This window comes from Poecilia reticulata, chromosome 15 (genome assembly GCF_904066995.2).
Source record: "Poecilia reticulata chromosome 15, P_reticulata-male-v2, whole genome shotgun sequence".
Taxonomy (NCBI): domain Eukaryota; kingdom Metazoa; phylum Chordata; class Actinopteri; order Cyprinodontiformes; family Poeciliidae; genus Poecilia; species Poecilia reticulata.
The window spans coordinates 141,899-163,860 of NC_088844.1; the positions used below are offsets into that span (position 1 = coordinate 141,899).

The 21,962-nt window shown below is 39.0% G+C and overlaps 1 protein-coding gene across 3 annotated transcripts in view; it reads right to left on the minus strand.

Annotated features, from left to right (window-relative positions):
* The window catches only part of epas1b (endothelial PAS domain protein 1b), a 123,503-nt gene that overhangs the window by 52,995 nt on the left and 48,546 nt on the right, over nucleotides 1–21,962 (minus strand). For all 3 annotated transcript variants that reach the window (XM_081616070.1, XM_081616072.1, XM_081616071.1), the window contains exons 2-4: nucleotides 20,385–20,575; nucleotides 7,263–7,408; nucleotides 5,085–5,172 (exon numbers count right to left, since the gene is read on the minus strand). In XM_081616070.1, coding sequence (XP_081472196.1) covers nucleotides 5,085–5,172; nucleotides 7,263–7,408; nucleotides 20,385–20,575 — 425 coding nt within the window. The remainder of the gene's footprint in view (nucleotides 1–5,084; nucleotides 5,173–7,262; nucleotides 7,409–20,384; nucleotides 20,576–21,962) is intronic.

The window sequence follows — 21,962 nt, forward strand, 5'->3', positions numbered from 1 at the left end:
ATTGAAACAAATGGTTTTCTTTTCCCACACTAAAAACCGCCTAAAATTCAAAAACACTTTATTGATCCCAAAGAAAAATTAAATATTATTGTGTCTTTGAGCTGCTTCTGCGTACTTCTCACCAGTTATTGAACTGTCATGATTTCAGCCCTGAAGCTCCACCTTTACTGTGCTGATTACTCATTATCCTCACCTGCACTGTGTTGCTCCCCATTTAAACAACTGTTCATCACCAGCTCAGTGCGATATCTTCTGTTGCCTTAGTCACAGCTTTCAAGCCTTGTTTCATGTTCAAAAGAGTTTTCTGATCCTGCCTGTTTTTTGACCACAGATTATTGACTAGTCCCTCTGCTGTAGGAAAAGTTCTGACCTCCCGTTGCTGAACCCTGCCTGCCTCCGATCCTGCCTCCAGTCTTCTGATTATTGGATTTTCATTGCATGAGACGGGGGAGGGCCTCAGGCAATGAAATCCAGGGTCATGTTCGGGAGGGGTGCATGACCCTGGATTGTTTCAACGACTGAGCCTCTGGTGGGTGGATTTTGTCCCTGTCCCCTGAGCCCCCCCTAGGCCTCCCACTACCCATTCACCCTACCCTCCCCAGGCAGGATTCCTGGCCCCTGTGGATCCCCCATTCCTGACCTACCTGCGTGACCATGCCCTGTGGAGCCCCTTCAACACCCTCATTTTTTGTAATAAACTTTTGGTGAACCAAACACTTGTTTGACTGCGTTTTGGGTTCTGGCTGAGTTTGCTTTAACATTACAGTACGATCTCGCCAGTATGAACCCACAGCCATATTCTGATTGGTGTTCTAATGTGGAGGGTGCTATTACTGGCCTATCCAGGAGCTTTTTCAGGGACTTTTTTTTCTCAGGGCTTCCCAAGCCCAAGCTAGGCCCTCAGTTACACGGCCACTTCCCCTTGCTGTCACTCCCACAGTTAACGCTAACAATGAACCTAAGATTCCCCCCCAGAGCATTTTGATGGGGATCCTGAACAGTGCAGACCTTTTTAACCCAGTGTTCTCTGCTTTTTGAACTGCAGCCCTCTGCCTTCCCTTCTGAACGGGCCAAGGTGGCCTATACAATCTCTCTACTATCTGGTAAGGCAAAGTAGTGGGGAACCTCTGAGTGGGAGAATGATGCCGAAAGCTGTGACTCATTTTTTGAGTTTTCTGATTAAATGAAAAGGGTTTTTGATCCAATCTGTCCTGAGAGGGAGGCTGCCAGGAGACTGTTTTCTCTCAAGCAGGGCTTTCGACCTGTTATTGACTACATCATCAATTTCCATACCTTGAAGTCCAGTTGTCTTTGGAATAACGAAGCCCTGTTTGACGTTTTTACCAGGGCCTGTCAGATGATATCAAGGATGAGATTGCTACCCGTGACCCTCCCAAGACCCTCGAGGTCTTAGAAAGGTTTGCTAAGCGAATTGATCAACGGCTTCGTGAACGAAGGAGGGAGAAGTCTTCATCTAATTTTCAAAGAAGGGTCTCAACTGTCCAGGTCAGTCCATGCAGCATATCACAAGCCTCCATGCCCCCTCCAACCCCTGTTAGCACTGAGGAGCCCATGCAATTGAGTAGGACAAGGCTCTCTGCCGAAGAGAGGGAGAGGAGATTCAGAAATCACCTGTGTTTTTACTGCAGAGAGAAAAACCATCAAGCTCTTAACTATCCATCAAAAGGACAGGCTCAGTAAAGCTCGGGGGGTCTTTGCTGAGCCCTATCCTCAGATCTCAGAACCCTCCTTGCTTTGACATTACAATAACACCCTATGTGCCTCCTTGAATTATTAGGGAAGCATCTCACAGTTCTGGTGGGGAACTGTAAGATACTTGTCCACATAGTTTGTATAGTCAGTCACATACTCAGTCATGGCATGGATGATCTCTCCATGTGGCTGGCAAAGAGCAATCCAATCTGTAACCTCAGAACAACCCTGTAAGGTTTCTTCAACTTACTGTGACCATTTTCTCAAAGCTCTTTTCTTTACAGGCTGTCTCTGAAAAAAGAGGTTTATATTTTGATCAAAAGAAAAGTGACAGAAGTTCCTATTCTAAATATTTTTCTATCCCTCACTGGTGTATATTGTAAATGCAGCATGCATCCTACTACTTGGTAGCAGACTATTTAAAAAAAGTTCAAGTCAACACTCCAGATATCTGCCTCCCCATGTGTGAACTGTAAAACAGCCCAACAGGATGTGGAATTAGGTTGAACTTCACGAGGTCAGAGTTCAGCTGTGGAGTTGCAGCCACAGAGCCAGGTATTGTGTGGTGTTTTTCACCACACAACACACCAATCCCTGAGTGCGTTTTTATCTTTGTTTTTCCCTCAAACAAAGAGGGAAAAACGCCTTTCTGAGCGAAGACAAAGCACAAATGTAAAAATGAGTAAACTAATAGCGGAAGAGGACTATAAACCCAACAGAATTGATCTGCTTCAGTGCTGATAAGTTATCTCCAACAAATTGGTGAATGTGATTGTCTGAAGGGCAGAAATGTCATTCTAGTACAAAACAGCTTGTTTCATTAGATTATTCCTCATTTCAGGAATGCAACACAGTTTTCTGTTTGGAGACTAAGCAGAAAACCTTCAGTATGAGTCAAGTCTCTGGTCAGTTATAGTGGAATCTTTCCCCACCAAAACACTACAACTTCTTGCACATTGAAATGTGTGGCTATAATGCAACTTTATCTGAAAAATCTCAATGGATGTAAATACTTTTGAATTGCACTATATGTATATTGAAGGTTATGCAACATTGTTTTTATGTCTGCTTACCAAAATGCAGCCACAGTTGTTGAAATCCTTCCAAGCCTGACTTGACGTTGTCCACCTTTTAATTATTTAAAAGTTTATTCTTTTATGTATTATTTGCTTACAACTTTCTGTAAAACTCTGGGTCTGTCTTGCTTTAATACATTGAGAATTTTGAGCCATATCTTATTGGTAGGTCAATAACATATATATATATATATATATATATATATATATATATATATTGAGGCTCCTTTTTGAGACAACAGTGATGGGAAAGCTTTAGAAATTTGCAGCTCACTCTCAGCTTGTTATGTGAATTTGTGTCTTGTGGAGTAGAAAAAACAGCATTACGGGTCTCGGAGAGAAGGCTGAAAGGCTGAACACATGGGTTTTATTTACTGCTTAGGAAGGCAAGATTTGCAATCAGTTCCCCTGAGAAAGTTCAAAGGATAAGGATGACTGTGGCTCCATTATTGCTTAAGACTACTGTGAAGTTTAAGATCATACCTCATTCTTATGGCACTCTGTACTTTCCCCCTAGCTCCTTCAACCAGCCTGCATTAATCAGAAATGCAACATCCACTGCTAAATACTATACATTAAAAACTCGTTCTTCAGGATATTGATTTAAGAGTCCACCAGTTCTGCATACTAACACATTTTGTGACAACTAACATTATTTATGCTTTCATATGGCTTGGTAGATCTGATACAAAGCAGGAGAACTAACCAATCGTAACTACAGAATAAAATATTTTTTTTCCCTTTAAAATCAGTTGTTTTTAAAGCTTCCACATGTTAAAAAAGCCCCACAAAAAGGGATGTACAGTTATTGAGATGTAACAGTGATCCTTGCGTGCAGTTTAGTTATGCTGCGCTAACTAAATCTGGTGATTTTCTGCATAACTAAGTCTGGTGATTTTCTGCTCAATCATTAACCCTGCTGTGTGTTTATATTGCCCTGGTTTCCAGCTAATAGAGCAGACTTCTGCATTCATTCAGTCATTCACAGGTTTCCCAATCTATAGAAATATGTACTTCCATTCCCAACAGATATACACACCTTATCAGTTCTTTTGAGATTGTGCATATTTCCATCATTCAAATAACACGGCTGCTGTGACACTTTTCCGACTTGCTGCATATGGTGGTGTGTTGAAAAATGCGTTACGTGGATCTAAAGCTGAGTGAAACAAGGGAACTTTGAGAAACTTTGAGTCCTGCCTTGCTTTGAAAGTATGGGTGTCACTTTATGTGTTCCCATTGGGAATAGTGCATGTGTACTGGGAACAGTGGAGTGGAATTCACAATCTCCAAACACTTCACTACCGAGTCTTTATACTGACTTTAGAATTAAAAAGAAGTTTTATTTTCTGGCAAATGACTGTGTCAGAATGAAACTTCAACGCTCTATCAGTGTCCCAAAGTGGGAGAATAATAGTTTGTCAAGCTAACCAGAAAGTAGGGCATGCAGTTGCCTTCATTTTCAGTTTCAAGCATCCAGCAAGCTGATGTGAGTAGGGTTACCACCTTTCAGAAATCAAAATAAGGGACGCCCACTAATGCACGTCATCCCAGCCTCATAAGCGCAGGGGGGGGTGCTTCGACTAGGGTTGCCAAGGGACCAGTCCCTATATATTTAAAGCCCGGGAGAGGGGGGAGGGGTGGACTGCGGTGGCAGCGTGTCGGTTGGTCTGTTACCCAGAAAGCAGTTGGGCACAATATCGCAACACCAACACCGTGAGTGAAACAATGACTGGGGCAGCTTACTATATAAAGTACTCTGGGACCACCTCTTTATTATTACACATACACATTTGTAGAATACGGAACAAACCGCGTCCCATATTGGTTCAATACGGGACACTACCTTCAACAGCCAAATACGGGACGGTTCCATATTTTATATGGGGCAACCCTAGATGTGAGTGACGTATGTGTGGTGTTGAATGTTGAAGTTAGAGTGTTAGATGTGTAATATGTAAAACAAAATGATAAAAAGTAATGTTAAGACACAGATAAAATAGAAAAGAACAGAAGAAGTTTATTGATTATTAGATGTTTAATCATGCCTCCAAGACATCTTCATTAGTTTTAAACTACAAATCAAAAATATCTCTTCATGTAGTTTGCCTTGAATAACTAATACAAATCTGCTTCTGTGGAATAACTTATGCTTGTATGGTGAGCTAACACAAGCTTTAATACTTGTATAAAAATATGATATGTTAGATTAAAATCAAACAGAATGAGTGTGAGATTTGTTTATGTAAAAATGTCTTGCAGTAGTAATGTGGGTTGGTAAGGTTGAATGCTCACCTGCTGACTTCAGGCTAAGGTTTTCCCTGATCTCCTCGTGGTCACATGGGTGGGTAAAGTCAAAGATGCTGTGACCTGTGAGCTCCACCTGACAAAAAAAGAATGAAGATTCATCAGAATCAGAAGCCAACAATCTAACATTACTTCCTGTCCGCAAACAGTTTTTGAACAAAATGTAGCGGCGTCTTTTTCCTGATTATAGGATTTGTGATTCATTTTATATAGATATAAATATATGGAAACGCCTTCAGTCTAAGTACCATGAAAATGGTTTACAAGTGAGATGTGAAGTTGTCTAAAAAAGTCTGTTGATTTCTAAATGGGATATACAGACCATTGTATAGGCTAATTAATGCTACAGGTTAAAAAGCAAGTGAACAGCTTCCTGTAATGTTTGTCCACAATCAATTTAATGTAACCCCATTTTGATTTGCTATCAATTTATATGAAAATTCTGATCAAAACATAAAGGAAACATGCTAGCATTAGCATAGCAATTAAGCTAATCTGCTCACAAAAACATCAGCTAGAGTAAGACGTGAATATATTAAAGACTAACCATATAATGTATTCAACTCATGTTTTACGAGACAGTTATACTATTTAATTCTCCAAAATATTCATTTTTATAGAATATAATACTTTGTTTTTTAGAATATACTTTTATCAATTTTTTTAAAATAAGTTTTTGACTGTTATTTGTGAAATATTTCTACAGGTTGGCATTGAAGGGTGCTAGTTAGCATAAAATATTATTATTATGAATATTATTTAATTAGCTAACTGCAACATCCCACTGAACAGAAACAGAAAAACTCTATTAAAGCTTCTTGGTAAAATATTTACTTTATGTCAGGATAAGACTCTAAGAACCCATAAGTATGAACATGCCTACACTTTCACAATACTGTTTACTTAGTGCTGTTTTATTAGGAACTCACTAATTAAACAGCAGTCATGCAAGAAAAAATGGAGGCATTGCACTAATTTACAAATTTGGATGTCCTCCTCAGATATTCATTATTTTAAGCCATCTTGTCGCTGGGCTAACAAGCACTCTAGGTCAACATAAATAATGTTACTAGCTGTGCTCATTAGCTAGCAGTAGTGATTTATTTTGTAATAAACACACTGGAAGAACTGGGTGACGATTAGCGTAAGGAGCAAAAAGAAAGGTGTCATCTTCAGAAACCTGGCTTGTTTGCACCAAAACAGAAATACGTAGCTTCAGATGCTCAGAAGTCACATAATGAACTTCCTTTCTTGGATGATTCAGTTTTAAAGTCGGTGCCAAAAAAAGAAGAGAAATGTTTAGAGCTGAAACTGTCCTGTCTATAGCACACACACAGCTGACCTCACAAGTACTTCACACAAACAGAGTGAGCTTATGTGACACCTTGCATGAAAGTCTTCTGTTGGCCTGAGTTAATATTCTTTTTAATAAAATAATAGTAATACATAACCACAAAAAACATATTTACAAGTCATTGAAGACATTTTAAGCCAACATATAATAGTTTTTTCTGCTTTTAAGTTTTGTCTTATTCATATTCATACACTTTCTGACTGTTATTCTAAATGAATTTTAAATAATTATTCAGACTAAAGTTGTACAGACCGATTTTATGCCAGTTGCAGCTACAAGGCTAGTAATCTGTGCAGCTGCATTTTGCAAGTTCAATAAAAACAATAAACTTTTTCTACACATTTTTGCTGCATTATATTGCTTAAAACCACAGTGAAAAGTGGAGAACAATCAAGTCAAATCAAAATCAAGAACAAACATGCATAACCATTTAAGCTAACTGCCCCATGTTGAAATGTGGTCAGCAGGATTTAGAGGAGAGTTTATTTGAGACTGTAGATGTATCTGCTGTATCACACATGGCTTTAGAAGGAAATGATAAAGCTTAATAGCAGCTTTCTTAATTAAAATAATAATTAAAAAAAACTTTTATGAAAGCAACAAAGCAGGACTGTTCCACAGAAATTTAACTTCGGTGTTAATAGAGTGGAATTCTTGTTTTTGCAAAAGTTTAACACTAAGTTAGTCAAATTGGGAAAACAAATAAATTGTGAGTGGGACATTAGTATTTGTATCTCTTTCGTATAATAATGCTTAATTTTATTTTTCAGTTCGATTCAGCAAAAACCTGTTCTCTCACAGCGCTTGTGTACCTGCGTGAGGCCCATGAATTTGTTGATGTTCTCGGACAGGAAGATCATATCGCCATCTGACGTTACCACTGTGATGAAGCCCTCCAGAGACTTCAGGTACAGATTGTCCATGAACCTGTCCTCCTCGCCGTCACAGCTTCTATGGCCTGGGAGCGGAGAAGAGATTATTTCTGTCACTGGCTGCTGATGTTAGAACTGGCATCGGCGTAAATCTCAGCAATATGCTTGTTTCCCCTTTTGCAACTAAATAGAGATCGTCCAGACTTGAACAGATAACATATTAAGCAATTACTTTCAAACACACAGTGCAGTGCAGTGTCCAAACATTTACACAGAGAGACTCCAGTCTGTCCTCGAGGTCTCCTTCCAAAGATAATTTCTATTTAAAAAAAGCACTTGCACAGCTGTGTATGTGTGCGTGCTTGGACAGCAGCTTCAAGCTGAACAAAGTCCAGTAGTTGGTGGGGTGGAGGGTGGGAAGCTCACAGTTCCTCCTCTGTGCTTCCCTGAGATAAGAGGGGAGCTGTTCCCAAGGCTCCTGGTGAGGCCTGGGGATTGAGTTTGGATCCAGGCCCGGTTCATGCAGAACTCCCACAGGAGCCTGGAGCTTTTCCCAAGGACCCCCAAAATTGTAGCAGAGTTCTTTGGGACCCTGGTCCAAAGAGTAAGTGCCACCTTTGGCCTACATACTGTACTTAGCTACGACTACCAGTCATTTGGACCGAGCTACACTTTTTTCTCTGCTCTGTTGTTCTTTGGTTGCGTAACCGACCTCGTCTGAAAATAATGGGCTGCAGAGCAGAGTCCAACACGCAGTTGCAGAACGAATAATTCCCCCTTCTTTCATGACATTTGTGCTGCTGCCATGTGCAGAGTACGTCGGTACGAAGGAGATTGTGTTTAGAAGTGTAACACGAAGCAGGATATGACAGAAAATAGGAAAGGACCAAGTTGAGAGTTTGCAGCTAACTCCTGAAAAAATTATTAGGAAACCTTGATAATATGATATGCTCTCTAGTGTGGGCTGAGGGGACTCAGGCTCATACTTCTGAATTTCACACCAAAGACAGAAAAACGTACTAAAAATCCTTAAAAAGATGAGAAGTGCAATAAATTGCATAACATTTATAAACATATGGGTAACACTTTATTTGAAGGGGTGTGAATAAGACTGACATGACACTGTCATAAACATGACATAACACCTGTCATGAACATAAGTCTTCGTGAATATTTATGACTGTCAAAGTGTCATTCGGTAAATAATGACATCTTTAATACAAAGTTGACATTATTAGGCCCGAGCAGCTAAGCGCTGCGAAGGCCTATTGTAATCTTGTTTTTATTATTTTTCCGTCACTTCGCGGGGCTGTTTGGGGGCTTTATCATATTCAAAAACTCACCAAACTTCACCCAAAATTGTTCAACGAAACTTTTCGGATTCTGGTGGAATCCGAAATGGGCGTGGCCAAACGGCTCTACAGCGCCCCCAAACGTGAGTTGGGGGAAACCGTAGGTCGTAGAGACCTGAAATTTGGTATGTAGGTAGATCTCCCCAAATCAAGAAAAAAAGTATCTTGGAGGTACCCCCTAAAATGCTCAGGGAGGCAGCCATTTTGGGTCAAAGGTCAAATTTTGGCCATTTTTCCATTTTATTCACGTCAATCTTTAACAAACTCCTCCTAGGGATTTTCATCTATCAGTGTCATTCTTGGTCAGGATGCAGTTAAGAGGTGTGGCATTAAAAGTTATCAAAATGGTAAGTTTTCGTACATGCTGAGGGGGCGTTCCGGGGCGCCGAAGTTGGCGTACTCGCCACAGAAAAACCAACCGCTACAACTTTCACATAGAAAGGTCAATTGGCACCAAACTTGGTGTGAGGGATCCTGGTTGGATGCCTGACGATCCTATGTCGTCATAGTCTCATCTCACCTAAGCCCCGCCCCCTCCGAACCGGAAGTGACTGTTTTTTTCCTAGGAAAGATACAACTCTGACTCTCTTGACCTAATCAAGATGATCTGGTGTCAGATGACTGATAACAAGTTGGTCTCACTTGCTTTAAAGCGCCAAGAGTTTCCAGTGGAGGGCGTGGCCATGGCAGCGTGGCCAAGTCACAGGCCACGCCGCCGCCATACGTTTGGCTCTAGATTCCACATGTTTCAGTCCAACTGCACCAAACTCACTGATATCGATCCTTGTCCACCCCCCGGCAGGAATCCAGTGGAAAATCTGGTGGGCGTGGCCTAATTCCTCCACAGCGCCCCTTCCTATGCTTTGACATAGGAGTTTTCCTATGGGCGTGGCCAAGCCTCAAATCTGGCTATTCTCCATGAAACATGAATCCTGGGGGAACTGCACCAGAGCATCAGCGGTGGCGAGAGAGTGGTGCAAGAACCCCCGCGGTTGCAAGCAGGCCTTCGGCGCGCTTTGCTGCGAGGGCCTCCAACGCCGCTTGCGGCTTTAATTCAAAATGTCTTTGTTATGAAAATTGACATTAATCTAGATTAAAATGTCTTTGTTATGACAACTTGTCATTAACCTAGACAAAATTGTCTTTGTTATGACAACTTGACATTAACCTAGACAAAAATGTTTTCTTTATGACAACTTGACATTAACCTGGACAAAAATGTTTCCGTTATGACAACTTGACATTAACCAAAAAATCATGATTTGACATAAATTTGTTATAAAAGTATTACCGATTAAACTTTAAAAATTAGCTTTATGTGGTAATATTATATTGCTCTGCCATTTTGTTTAGTCTTCAATTTCTTAATTTAATTGATCCTAAAGTTTTACAGCAAGATGTCTACAAAGCACTTATGAACTTAGCATTTGAAACATTAAGGTTGTTTTAAGTAATGCCATACACCATCTCCACCAGTGGGAGGCAGCAGTGCACGAACAGGCGTGCAGTTTGTTGGTGAGGATTTCTTCCTTGGTGAAGAAATCTTCACCAAAAGGCCACACAGACCTCCTGTTTAAAAAGAAGCCGAAGTTTTGTTACCCAATACATATAAGGTATGTGTCTTATTAACTTTACATTTTCTTTGAGAAAATAACATTGACTATGTTCTCTTTCTTTGTAATGTTAGTTATGAGAAATTTAAGCCAATCCTACCTTGCTGTAAGTTAATGTTAGCTAAAGTTATGAAACTCCATTAATAACATTAGCCCTTAATTTTAAACATATTTTCAAGACAGGCAAATACGTAGGTTTTTCCCTCCAATATTAATCTAGCAAATTAAAAGATAATATGTTAGTGAAAGTTATCCTTTATGTGCATTATTTATCAACTTGGCTGATGTGACACAGTGCTTGTGTTCTTTGCTTTGGCAACTTTAGCCACATGAAGACCCATGTTAGCCTACAGCAGTGTTTTTCAACCACTGTGTGGCGGCACACTAGTGTGCTGTGAGTGATCGTCAGGTGTGCTGTGGAAATTATCCAATTTCACCTACCGTATTTTCCGGACTATAAGCTGCTACTTTTTTCCTACGCTTTGAACATGCTGCTTTTCTGAGGATTTTTCTTCAACTACCAGGGGGCTCTTTGGCAGGAAGTGAATCATTCGAAGTCAAAATTGTAAATCAAAGAAGAATGCGCTAATTTTCATTATTAGAACAAGCACATGCTAGCAGCAGGCACGACAGAGAAATGTTTTCAAACTCATATGATGCAGCTTTTAAGTTGAAGGCTATCGATCTGGCACTACAGGAGGGAAATAGAGCCGCTGCACGTAAACTCGGCGTGAACGAAACCATTCGAAGGACGGATTTGTAGGCCAATGACATCATAGTGTGGCGACAAGGCCTGTCCGAATTCAAAGACTCCTTCAAAAATGCATCCTTCAAATGCGTCCTTCTTTTCCCCAAATTTGAAGGATGGGCCCGGTGTATCCTTCACGGCCCACAATATCCCATAATTCATTGCGGGTTCCAACTGGGCATTCAGGCAGAGCGTCAATGGCGGTGAATAGCGACAAATTATTTAGCTATACAACGCTTTAAATCAGTGGTCCCCAACCTCCGGGTCATGGACCGGTACCGGTCCGTGTACCAATTGCTACAGAGCCGCGCAAGAAATAATTAAATATTTCCGTTTCATGCATTATTTGAATATGGAGGATCTTTTATTTTGAAAATCCTTTAACCGGATTCTCTAGGTCACGTCTTGAGCGCCAACACTGAGCCCACAGGAGGGAGGGGTGGGGGTTGCAGCGAGAGTCGCTCCTTCACCCTGACGTTCCTTCCCTGGGGGGGGCGCCGATCTATGTTTTCGCATCCACCTGAATAATGTGTAGTTGCGCCACTGGTCTTAAGTCGGTTCGTGTTTCCAGCCACACGGCAGGAGCAACACACCACACATCCCCATTCCAGAGAATAATCCAGTAAAACCTCCAACATAACATACTGGAATTTAGAATAACCAAACATGGATGACGATGTAGAAGCAATAGTGATAGTTTGTGGACTCATTTTAAGAGATAAAAGACGTAACAAAAAGAAAAGGCGGTGGATAAAAGACGGCGGGAGCAGCAGCTCTATTTGCTGCACTATGGTTTGGAGGTGACTGTGTTTTTTCATAGTTAACGTTTTTAACTGAATAAACATATATAATAATGACCTTTACATATAATAATAAACATTTCCACATATCATCTCCGATATCCACCGGACTCTCAGTTGCGCTATATGTCATCTGTTTGGGATTCCCCTCTGTTCTTACATCACCGCGCATTCTTATTGGCTACCTGTCTCATTCAACAGGATATATTCTCGTTCCCAGTCAGGGAAAACCCCACAGGCTGTGATAAAAAGGCCAAGACAACCCAAATTGGGCATATTTAGTATTTAGCGGGAACACCAACCTGCAGAAGCCTTATCTGACTGTTCACTCCCACCCCCAGCTCCCCAGCTCCCCACCCCCCCACCCCAGGGCCGCAGCAAAATGTCAAAGTCTTGACCGGTCCGCTGTAATAAAAAGGTTGGGGACAACTGCTTTAAATGACACAACGTGATTTGGTACAACGTTTTTAGGCGAGATTGTAAGTGTAAATCTCAAATATCTGCTCGGTTCATGAATACATCACCTAATTGCAATATTGCTCTGACATTTTTGGACCTGTCTGCTACCACTGCGTTAACAGCCAGCTCCCCTTGCCACCTGTCAACTGGCCGGGCGCTCCAGGTTCGGTATACCGAGAGAAAACGGCTAACTCCTGACACAGTGTTATAAAAAACTCCCGCTAGCTTTCTCCAATGAGTGGGAGTTAAACACCGATATTATTCAGACAGGTCTGATGCAGACCCTGAATTCGGACACAGCTCATGGTTCGGCTTTGGAGACGGACAACTGCGTCCTTAATATATCCAGCAGATTTATTAGGACGCAGCCTTCTGCTGGGTCCTTATGGAAAACCGAGAGCAGCAGAGATACCAGCGGCTTATGGCCCGGTGCGGCTTATACATGTACGTTTCCAGTTTTTTATTAAATTTTATTTTTTTATGTACGGCTAATAGTATGATGAGCTCTATAGTTCGGAAAATACGGTAATTGGTCTTAAAAGATTTTTTGAAAATGAACTAATTATCTGCCAATAATGCCATCTTCTAGTGTCTCTGCTGTAGTAGTGACTAGAGGCGTAATCGTGTAATTTTTTTACCACTAGATGGCAGTAGGTACAGAGCATTTTTACATTAAAACAAGAGAATTAGTGATGCATGAATGTTCCAGGTAGCTGTGGGAGCATTGTATCTAGCAAGACTGTGACCATAGTGATGGAAAAGAGTGAAGCTCAGAAGTAGTTGGAAAGAACATGGGTCCATTTCCCACAACATATCTGTGTGAAGCAAGCTTCTCAAGCCTGGCTACTATAAAAACTAAAAACAGAGACTGAGAGCTGTTGAGGAAGAGCTTTGTCTTTCTTTAATTTCTGCCAGGAAATCAGCTGCTTTCATCCAAACATGCACAGGTTTCACACTAGGTGGGTAAAATATTTTTGTACATGCAACTCTTCATATTGTAACAGTGAAATCTTTCCCAAATATTATTGCTTCTTTCAGAATAAGAATTATTTTCTGTATTCCGGCTAAAAGAATGCTTGTGGATTAGTTTGTAAAAACACTTTGAAGTTTTCTACAACTTCTTTAAATTTAAGACCACATTGTTGTGGCACTGTTCAGGTGTATTTTTGAAGTGGACATGTTCAATTTGAAATAAGAAATATAAAATATGATAAAAAAAAAAATTTTGTGTTTATTTGATTCCTATTCAAGACACTTTGATAAGAATGATTACCTAATTGCAATATGTAACATTGGCGGCTACAGAGTATATTTGTTTACATTTTTGGTTGGTGGTGTGCCTCGTGATTTTTTAAATTAAAACAATGTACCTTCGCTCAAAAAAGGTTGAAAAACACTGGCCTAAGGACACTTGGTGGGGGGCACAAAGTTCGCAAATGAAGACATGCTACGAGTGTGGAGGATGATCATGAGGACCAGCCACCAGATAAAGAAGTCCCTGTTTGACCAAAGAAAAAGAAGCACATAAAATATTCCCCAAGAAAATTAGGTAAGTCATTTTTGTGTTACTATTTTCTCCAGGTGAAGTGGGGTGGGATAGTCAGGTAAGTGCAGAAGGGGAAGCAGGAATCAACATTCACCAGCTGAGTTAATAAGTTACGTTTTAGACAACTAAAAGTTGGTGTTAAATCTATTTATTAATAAACTTCTTGCAAACATCAGTAAACCAGAATATCTGGTTGGAAATTATTTAGAATGCTCATTAAGTAAAAAGATACACTCATGTGCCTAAAACTATACATTAAATGATGCAATCTGAACAACAACAACAGTGGTAGTCTGTCTGAACTTCTGCCAAACAAATATTTGATCAGAATAATTTTGTTCAGCTTTAGTTATTATGCTACTTGTGTTAAGAAATACTTGTATTGCACTTCATAACAACCAGTCTTGTTAACTAGACATTTATCTGCGAATCTACCATTCTGACAGTGTGCAGAAAGGGGCATTTTTGGAATGGTATTTGATTGGATACCATTCCAAATGGATTATGGATAATGGATTATGATACATTGTTTTTTGTTTTTGTTCTTTTTTTAAGTGACCACAATGAATTGAGTCATCACCGATTATGAGAATGTCCAGAAGACATTCACCAAGTTTGAATTCATGAAAAGGCTTTCACCTGTTGCAAGAACAGCTGTAATTTCTGAGCATTAATGGACACCTTCAAAGAGCTGCTGCCAGAAAATGAAGACAAGAAGATCTCCTGCTGTCAGAGCATTACAAGAAGGCTGTAACAAAGGAGATGGCTGACACAATGAAAGAAAAAAAATTTACTATTGAAAGAACATATTTTCTTAAGTTAAAGAATAAATAATTCTGTTTTAGTTTTTCAACCATTATTTCAGAGTAACAACATACTGACCAGATGTTAAACCCCCTGTTTGAAGAACAAGTTATCTTTTGTTTTATTCCAATGTACAGTTATGATGGTAGTTATAAGTAGTCCAGTGTGTTTCACTTCATTTGAGGTAAGACTTAATAACTGGGATTCTGTTAGCATAGCATTTGACACTGTAATAACACTAAATGACATCTTTATAATTGTTGCTACTAGTTTCACTTTACTTGAAGTAAGAGTTAATATTAATGACATTGTAATGACACTTAATGACATCTTCATAACTGTTGCTACTTGTTTCACTTTATTTGAGGTAAAAGTTAATATTAATGATACTGTAATGACATCTTCATAACTGTCGCTACTTGTTTCACTTTACTTGAGGAAGAGTTAATATTAATGACACTATGACACTTGATATCTTCATGACTGTTGCTACTTTTTCACTTTACTTGAGGTAAAAGTTAATATTAATGACACTAATAACACTTAATGACATTGTCATAACTGTTGCTACCGTATTTTCCGCACTATAAGGTATACCTAAAAACCTTAAATTTCCTCAAAAGCCAACAGTGCGCCTTATAATCCGGTGCACCTTATATATAAACCAATACTGAGCCACAACAGGTCTAGCAACTGTGATAAGCAGCCGCCAACTTCATTTTCGCCCGTAGAAGAAGCACGCGGTGCATGCTGGGATAGTTGTCAGAACGCTGGTTTGTAATCTATTAATAAAGTTTGACTGACCTATCTACCTACCAACCATCTAGAATCAGGTCGTCTGCAGGTCATTTAGCACCACGTTCTCCGCAAACATGCTGTGCACGAACGGAGAAGGGTGACCATCGTCCGGCCACACCCCAGCCCAGTCGCGGAAGGCTTATATATGAAGAAAGTTTTAAAATAGGCCATTCATTGAAAGTGCGCCTTATAATCCGGTGCGCCTTATAGTGCAGAAACTACAGTACTTGTTTCACTTTACTTGGGGTAAGAGTTAATATTGACACTGTAATGACACTTAATGACATCTCCATAACTGCTGCTACTCGTTTCATTTTACTTGAGGTAAGAGTTAATATTAATGACACTGTAATGACACTTAATGACATTTTCATAACTGGTGCTACTTGTTCCACTTTACTTGATGTAAAAGAAATTGTTATTGACTCTGTTATTAAATCATTTGACAGTGTAATAAAGCTTAATGAAATCTTTATTGTTAGTCCTACTTGTTTTGCTTTAGTGGGAATATTAATCACTGTTTTCTTAAAGCTTTTGATAGTGTAATAACAATTACATTATTATGACTACCATTATGACATATTTATGTCATATAATTATTGGTTAATGTCAAGTTGTCATAACATTTTTGTCTAGGTTAATGTCAAGTTCTCATAATGAAGACATTTTTGTCTAGATTAATGTCCAGTTGTCATAACGAAGACATTTTTGTCTAGATTAATGTCAAGTTGTCATAGACATTTTGAATAATGTCAACTTTGTATTAAGTGTCATAATTTACCGAATGACACTTTATGACAACAGTCATAAGTATTCATGAAGACTTACTTATGTTCATGACAGGTGTTATGTCATGTTTATGACAGTGTCATGTCAGTCTTATTCACCCCCCTTCAAATAAAGTGTTACCGAAGTCTTTGTTCAAATTCCTTATCCTATCATTTTGAAATGATAAATCATTTGAAAACGCTTGCGCATATAATATGATGTATATCCTGTCCAGTTAAATTAAGAAAAAAGCAAATTTGTTAGAAAAAAACCCCACAGCATGGCCGGTTTGCTCACTTCTGAAAAGAGGCAATAAGTTTGATCACCAGCTGCATTTACATTCCAAATGTGTGCAAAACTTCGTCAACATTTCACAAATATAAAAAAAGCACAATTACACAATTTTGGTGTTGAAATTAAATAAGAAACGCAATTAAAAACTCACATGACTACATTTAATTATACAAATAGTCATTAGAAAACAAGCCGCCATCATCCTCCAACTACTTCCCGTCATCTTCTTCGTGGTTTGCACCATGGCAACATCCGCTGCACATGTGACTTGTGCGATGGGGAAAAAGGGTTTCCATCACTGATTTGTGAGATAAACCAAACAAAAAATAAAATCCCACATCATCCTATCGCCAAAACATTTTATAGACAAGTTTTTTTCAAAACTGCCATGTTTCCATTAGGCAAATTTATTTGTGAAATGTTGTGCAGTTGTATGGTCAATGGAAGCACAGCTACTGATAATGTTGCTTTGTTGAAACAAATACCGATTTATTTTTTATATAAATAGAAGTGGCTAAATTTACTTTAGAAACATAACTTTTATGTTATGTTATTATTATTATTATTATTATTATTATTATTAGGATAAAACTTTCAACTAAAATGTAACAAACGTTAAGACTTTATTTCAAACAGGTTCCCTGTTTAAGCCCGGTCAGCCAAAAAAGCTGCTCCTCATCAAGTGCTTCGTCTCACATTCATGTTATGTAACCAGGTGTTTTCTCTGCATGCGCAGCACGGACAGCCGTGGATGTTTCTGCGCGCGCGCTGTGTGCGCGGTGGCTCGTTTGGCGCCACGGCGGTCGGCTGTTATGGCTAGCGGGGATACCGCCAGCAGCAGCCGAACGATGGGTAGTGCTCTGTTTCCTCTCCGGTATCTGCCCTGCATCGGGCAGCAATCAGAGCTGCCCGATAGCACTATCAGCAGCTGCATCGGATTGATCTCCCTGCTCTCTCCTGCCCTCTCACACACTTCTTCCTACCCTCATCGCCTTCGCTCCTCCTCTATATCGTCTTTCCTCCTGCTCACTTCTCTCTCCGCACCTCCTTCTTCTCCTCCTTTACAAAAATTTGTGCAATCAATGTGGTGATTGAACTTGAATTTCAGGAAATTGAAATTAAGGTGCTAAAATTGCGTTGTAATGTTAACTTCATTAAGTTTTGTGTGGTGCCCTGACGTTTGGCTGCCAGCAGAGGGTTCAAAAGCAGGTATCTTAAAATTTCTTTATTAATTTATTTCTATTTCTGTCCTGTCGGCAGTGTAGCACTCAGAATTACTGTCCGAGTACCAAGCTGAACCCAACAGATTTGCTTTCACAAGTGGAGGGTTACAGTTGTGATGCTTCGCATCTGGAAAGTATTCACAACACTTCATTTTTACACATTTTTTGATACTTATTCCAAATTGTACTGAATTAATCTTTCCTCAGAATTCTAGACACAAATCCTAATCTTGACAACTTGGACAAACCTTTTTGAGATTTTTGCAAATTTATCAAAAATAGAAAACAAAGAAATTGCATTCATGTCATCAATGAGCCAGCTCTTTAGAAAGACCCTTTAAAATAATTTAAACATTTCTCTCCATGAAATGTAATTTCTCCATTACTTCTATGTAAAGTGATTTACTCATTTTTGATGTTATATAATTCCCTTTTAGCAGATCTACGACAACAGAACTGTGAAATGATTTCCTTGATTAATGAAGGTGTACAAATCAAATTATGGGAAGCAGCAATGGCTGCTTGTTAAGGAAGCATTGCCTTTATCCTCTGCACACAATGCAAAGCAGTTCATTACACAAACAGAACATGGACAGGCACATAAGAGCAGAATGATGGCACATTAAACATGGTGGTAAAGATTTATAGATAACATTAAGCTCTTGTGTAAATCAAAACAATTTCCTGTTTTGCTGACATGTTATAAGAGTGAATTGTTGAGCTGCTGGTTATTGTTTAGAGCTACACAAAATCAGCATCATTAAAAGCAGGAAACCACTTTTCTATAAAAAGGGCATCTGAATCACTAAATATAATTGTCTATGGAATATTTAGGTTGTATATTGGTGGAAATCGTTCAACAGTGAGACACAATTTCAAGAGTTTTAATTAATTTTACATGGAAATATATATCAAATATTAAAGAACACTTAAGCAATAAATAAAAGAATTTAACTGGGATATTGCAGTGTAAAAGTGTTCATAATGTGTGAACATTTTTTCATGTTGTGTCACAAACACCATAGCAGATTTAAGTGCATTTTATTGAGCTTCAGTGTGAAACAGAGCATAATTAAAAAGTGGAGATAAACGATGATTTTTTTTTTAAATCTAGAAAATGTGTATCCTGCTCTCTGAGTTAATACTTTATAAGAACCCCTCACTAAAGGATGACTCTGAACATAGCATGTTTTGTTTGCTCCTATGCTTGTTGTTAGGTTTGCTAATGTTCTGTTAAATTGTAACTAGAATACTTTAAAACAAAATAAAGACAAAGAGAAAAAAAAACATTCAAGAAGCATGGGTAGGAGGATAGGAGGCAGAATATGACTTCAGGGATCCAAGCCTTTATCACGTCTGATGAGAGTTGTAAAAGGTGGTTCCCTTTCCTGTTGAGCATGGTGTATGTAAAATTATATAGAGTTTTGCCCCAGTAGATTATATAGTAGGCTGTAGGCTGTCCCAGTCATTGTTGCTAAAAACTTTACAAGACCGACTAATTTTAGTGACATAGTGGGTGTAAAATATTGAATAAAATGTGCTTCATTTTCACTCTTACATTTAACTTTATGACACACAAAATTACAAGTGGATTGTCCATATTGTTTCCAAATGTATTCTGGGTAAAGCTTGTCACCAGCCGTCCACCAACGTCATCATCAGTCACTTGGCAACAGATGGCAAACTAGAACATTTTTACGGACTAAGTTAACATGAGTGGAGCTCCATGGAACAGCAAAGTGAAAAGGATGGAAAAAAGGGAGCAAGGAAAAGCCAAAAACTGGATGCATAATTTGTTCCTTTTGGAGATGAACCAGACTTTTTTGTTGGCAGCAATTCAGATCCGCCAAAACTGCCAGCCCAACCAGGGACCTGGACTAGTTACCGGTAGCAACTCTGACATTATTCACAAAGTGTGAGTTAACTGTAGACTGTTAATTATATCAGCCCAGCCGCCTAGCTTACATCCCCTTTTCTCTCTGTCGGTGGTACAGCAGTGATGTCAGGGACTGAGTTATAGTTGCGTTTCGACAGTTCGGGTTAAGCGCATTTTTGAGACTAGACAGCAGTATGGCATTTATAATTAAGGTTTACATTGGAGCCGCCTGGAAGAGCATCTTCCAGATCGTCCAGTTTGTGTGAACGGCGGTGCACGCCAGTTACATTAGTAACTCGGCGCAGGCCGAGTTACCACTTCAAATGACTGACTCTTACTTTTTCCGCTAGTTCCTTAAGAAACCAACAGCAGATTCAACTTTAAATAAACAATTCGACTTTTCATTTCCTTTGAGCATAGCTTCCCTCTGTTGGGTTAGCTCAGCTTGCAAAGGGTTTTGTAACGGAGAAAAACAAACCTTAAAAAAACAAAAAAGCCAATGACATTGACCAAGTTGTTTAATTTTTCCCTCAGATCTTGTTCTGAGACACCAAAAGCAGAAGAACAATAAGTCTGCTGCTTTTGTTGAATTTCCTCAGGTTCTAATCTTACAAAGACAAATAGAGGAGGATCAGGAGGAGCCTTCCAACGTGAGTTGACAATAAGTCGCATACAATAAGCCTGTAGCGAGAGTGTGCTCTCCATTTGCATTTTTCCCTTTCTGCAACTTCCATCTGTTTGTTTATATAAAAGCGTGTAGAAGTAGTTTGTGTAAATGTACTTGTAGTGAGCAGCTTGCGTGTGCGCAGGAAGCTTATGGCCAGCCTCATGATGGAGGCCTTGTCCAGGTGGGAGCTGATGCTGTGAGGCAGGGGCAGTTGGTGGGCCAGCTCGTAGAACACCTCTGTCTCTTTGCTGCGCCTGCAGCGCGCCGCATCACGTGACTTCTCCTTACGCCGCTCTGAGTTGCTCCTGTGCCACACACATAGGAAGAAGGCGGGTTAAAATAAACCATTAGTCTGTGACAGTCCACTTCAAAGTTTTAATGTCTGCCTGCATCATTCATAAAGTTGCTTTCTGTTGATGGTTACAGACTTCTGACTTGTTAACATCGTTTAGCAATAATCGAACCTAAATAAACTCACTGTTTGGAGAATTTCCAGTTTGGACACTGCTGCAGGCTAGAATCAGTGTAAAGAAGGCCATATGATTCAACAGGCATCAACACAAAATGTCGCCTTCACAGCGTTGACTGCAGCATCAGTCACATGGATCCTCATGGTTTCCATAGGAACCATGCCAATCCACCAGGTTACCTTGCAGGTGATAACATGAAAATCATTTCTGATTTGCTTTTATAATTAAAAGCTTTTACTGTTCAAGTAACATTTTTTTTGTTTTCGAGATTGAGTTATTTAGTTCAGTTGGATCCAGCCTGACACACTTCACAGGTCAACGTTTTGCAGGGAAATGCTCCACCTAGTGACGTACCTCAGAAAACTAAAATATGATAATAGGATAAAAATTATTTCTTCACTTGACTGATCTATGAATTTGTTTAACATAATTTCAACATTTTTAAGGGTCAAAATTACAGACCTACAAATTGGCTGTTTCAATTAGGAATGCACAGGTATGAACATTTGGGCTGATATCCAATACAATTTTTATCTTTTCAACCCAGTGACAAAACGTCGCCCATACAAACTGACACTGTTTCTCTTCTTCAGCTAAACAACCCCAAGGTCTGTCACAATAACTAATTTTTCTGGACAATAAATTATTTATTACGATAAACGACAATAGTTTTATATTGAGACCATTTTCAAGTAATAAATTGATAATGTCATAAGGTCGCCCTCTCAAGACCAATAGACTTTAATTTAGTAATGAACACTTCACACTGGAACTGGAAGATGTTTTAAATATTCAAAATAAAACTCAAGAAAAAACAATAAATAAAAAGGAAATAAAAAGCATTTATTTAGGTACAATGAGGCAGACATTTTTTTTAAAATGATAGCTTTTACAACACAGTAATGAAGATATTCATGGAGAAGGATAGAACCAATAGCCCCCATATACAAATAAAGCTCATGGCCTCCATAAACAAATAAAGCTAATACACAACTTTAATTTTTAATTTGCTAAAAAGAGATCAGTCCAGAAAAACATGAAAAATTAAAAAATAAAACATTTGACAATATTTTAAAAATCCTTTGTTTTTATTGCCATCATATTCTTGAACAGCATGTAATTTATGAAACCATAACTAAAAGTTTTTAAAACAAATATTTCAATTGAGGCCAAAATTGGAAAAAAAAAAAAAAAAAAGTTTCTATTTTGGGTTTATATATTT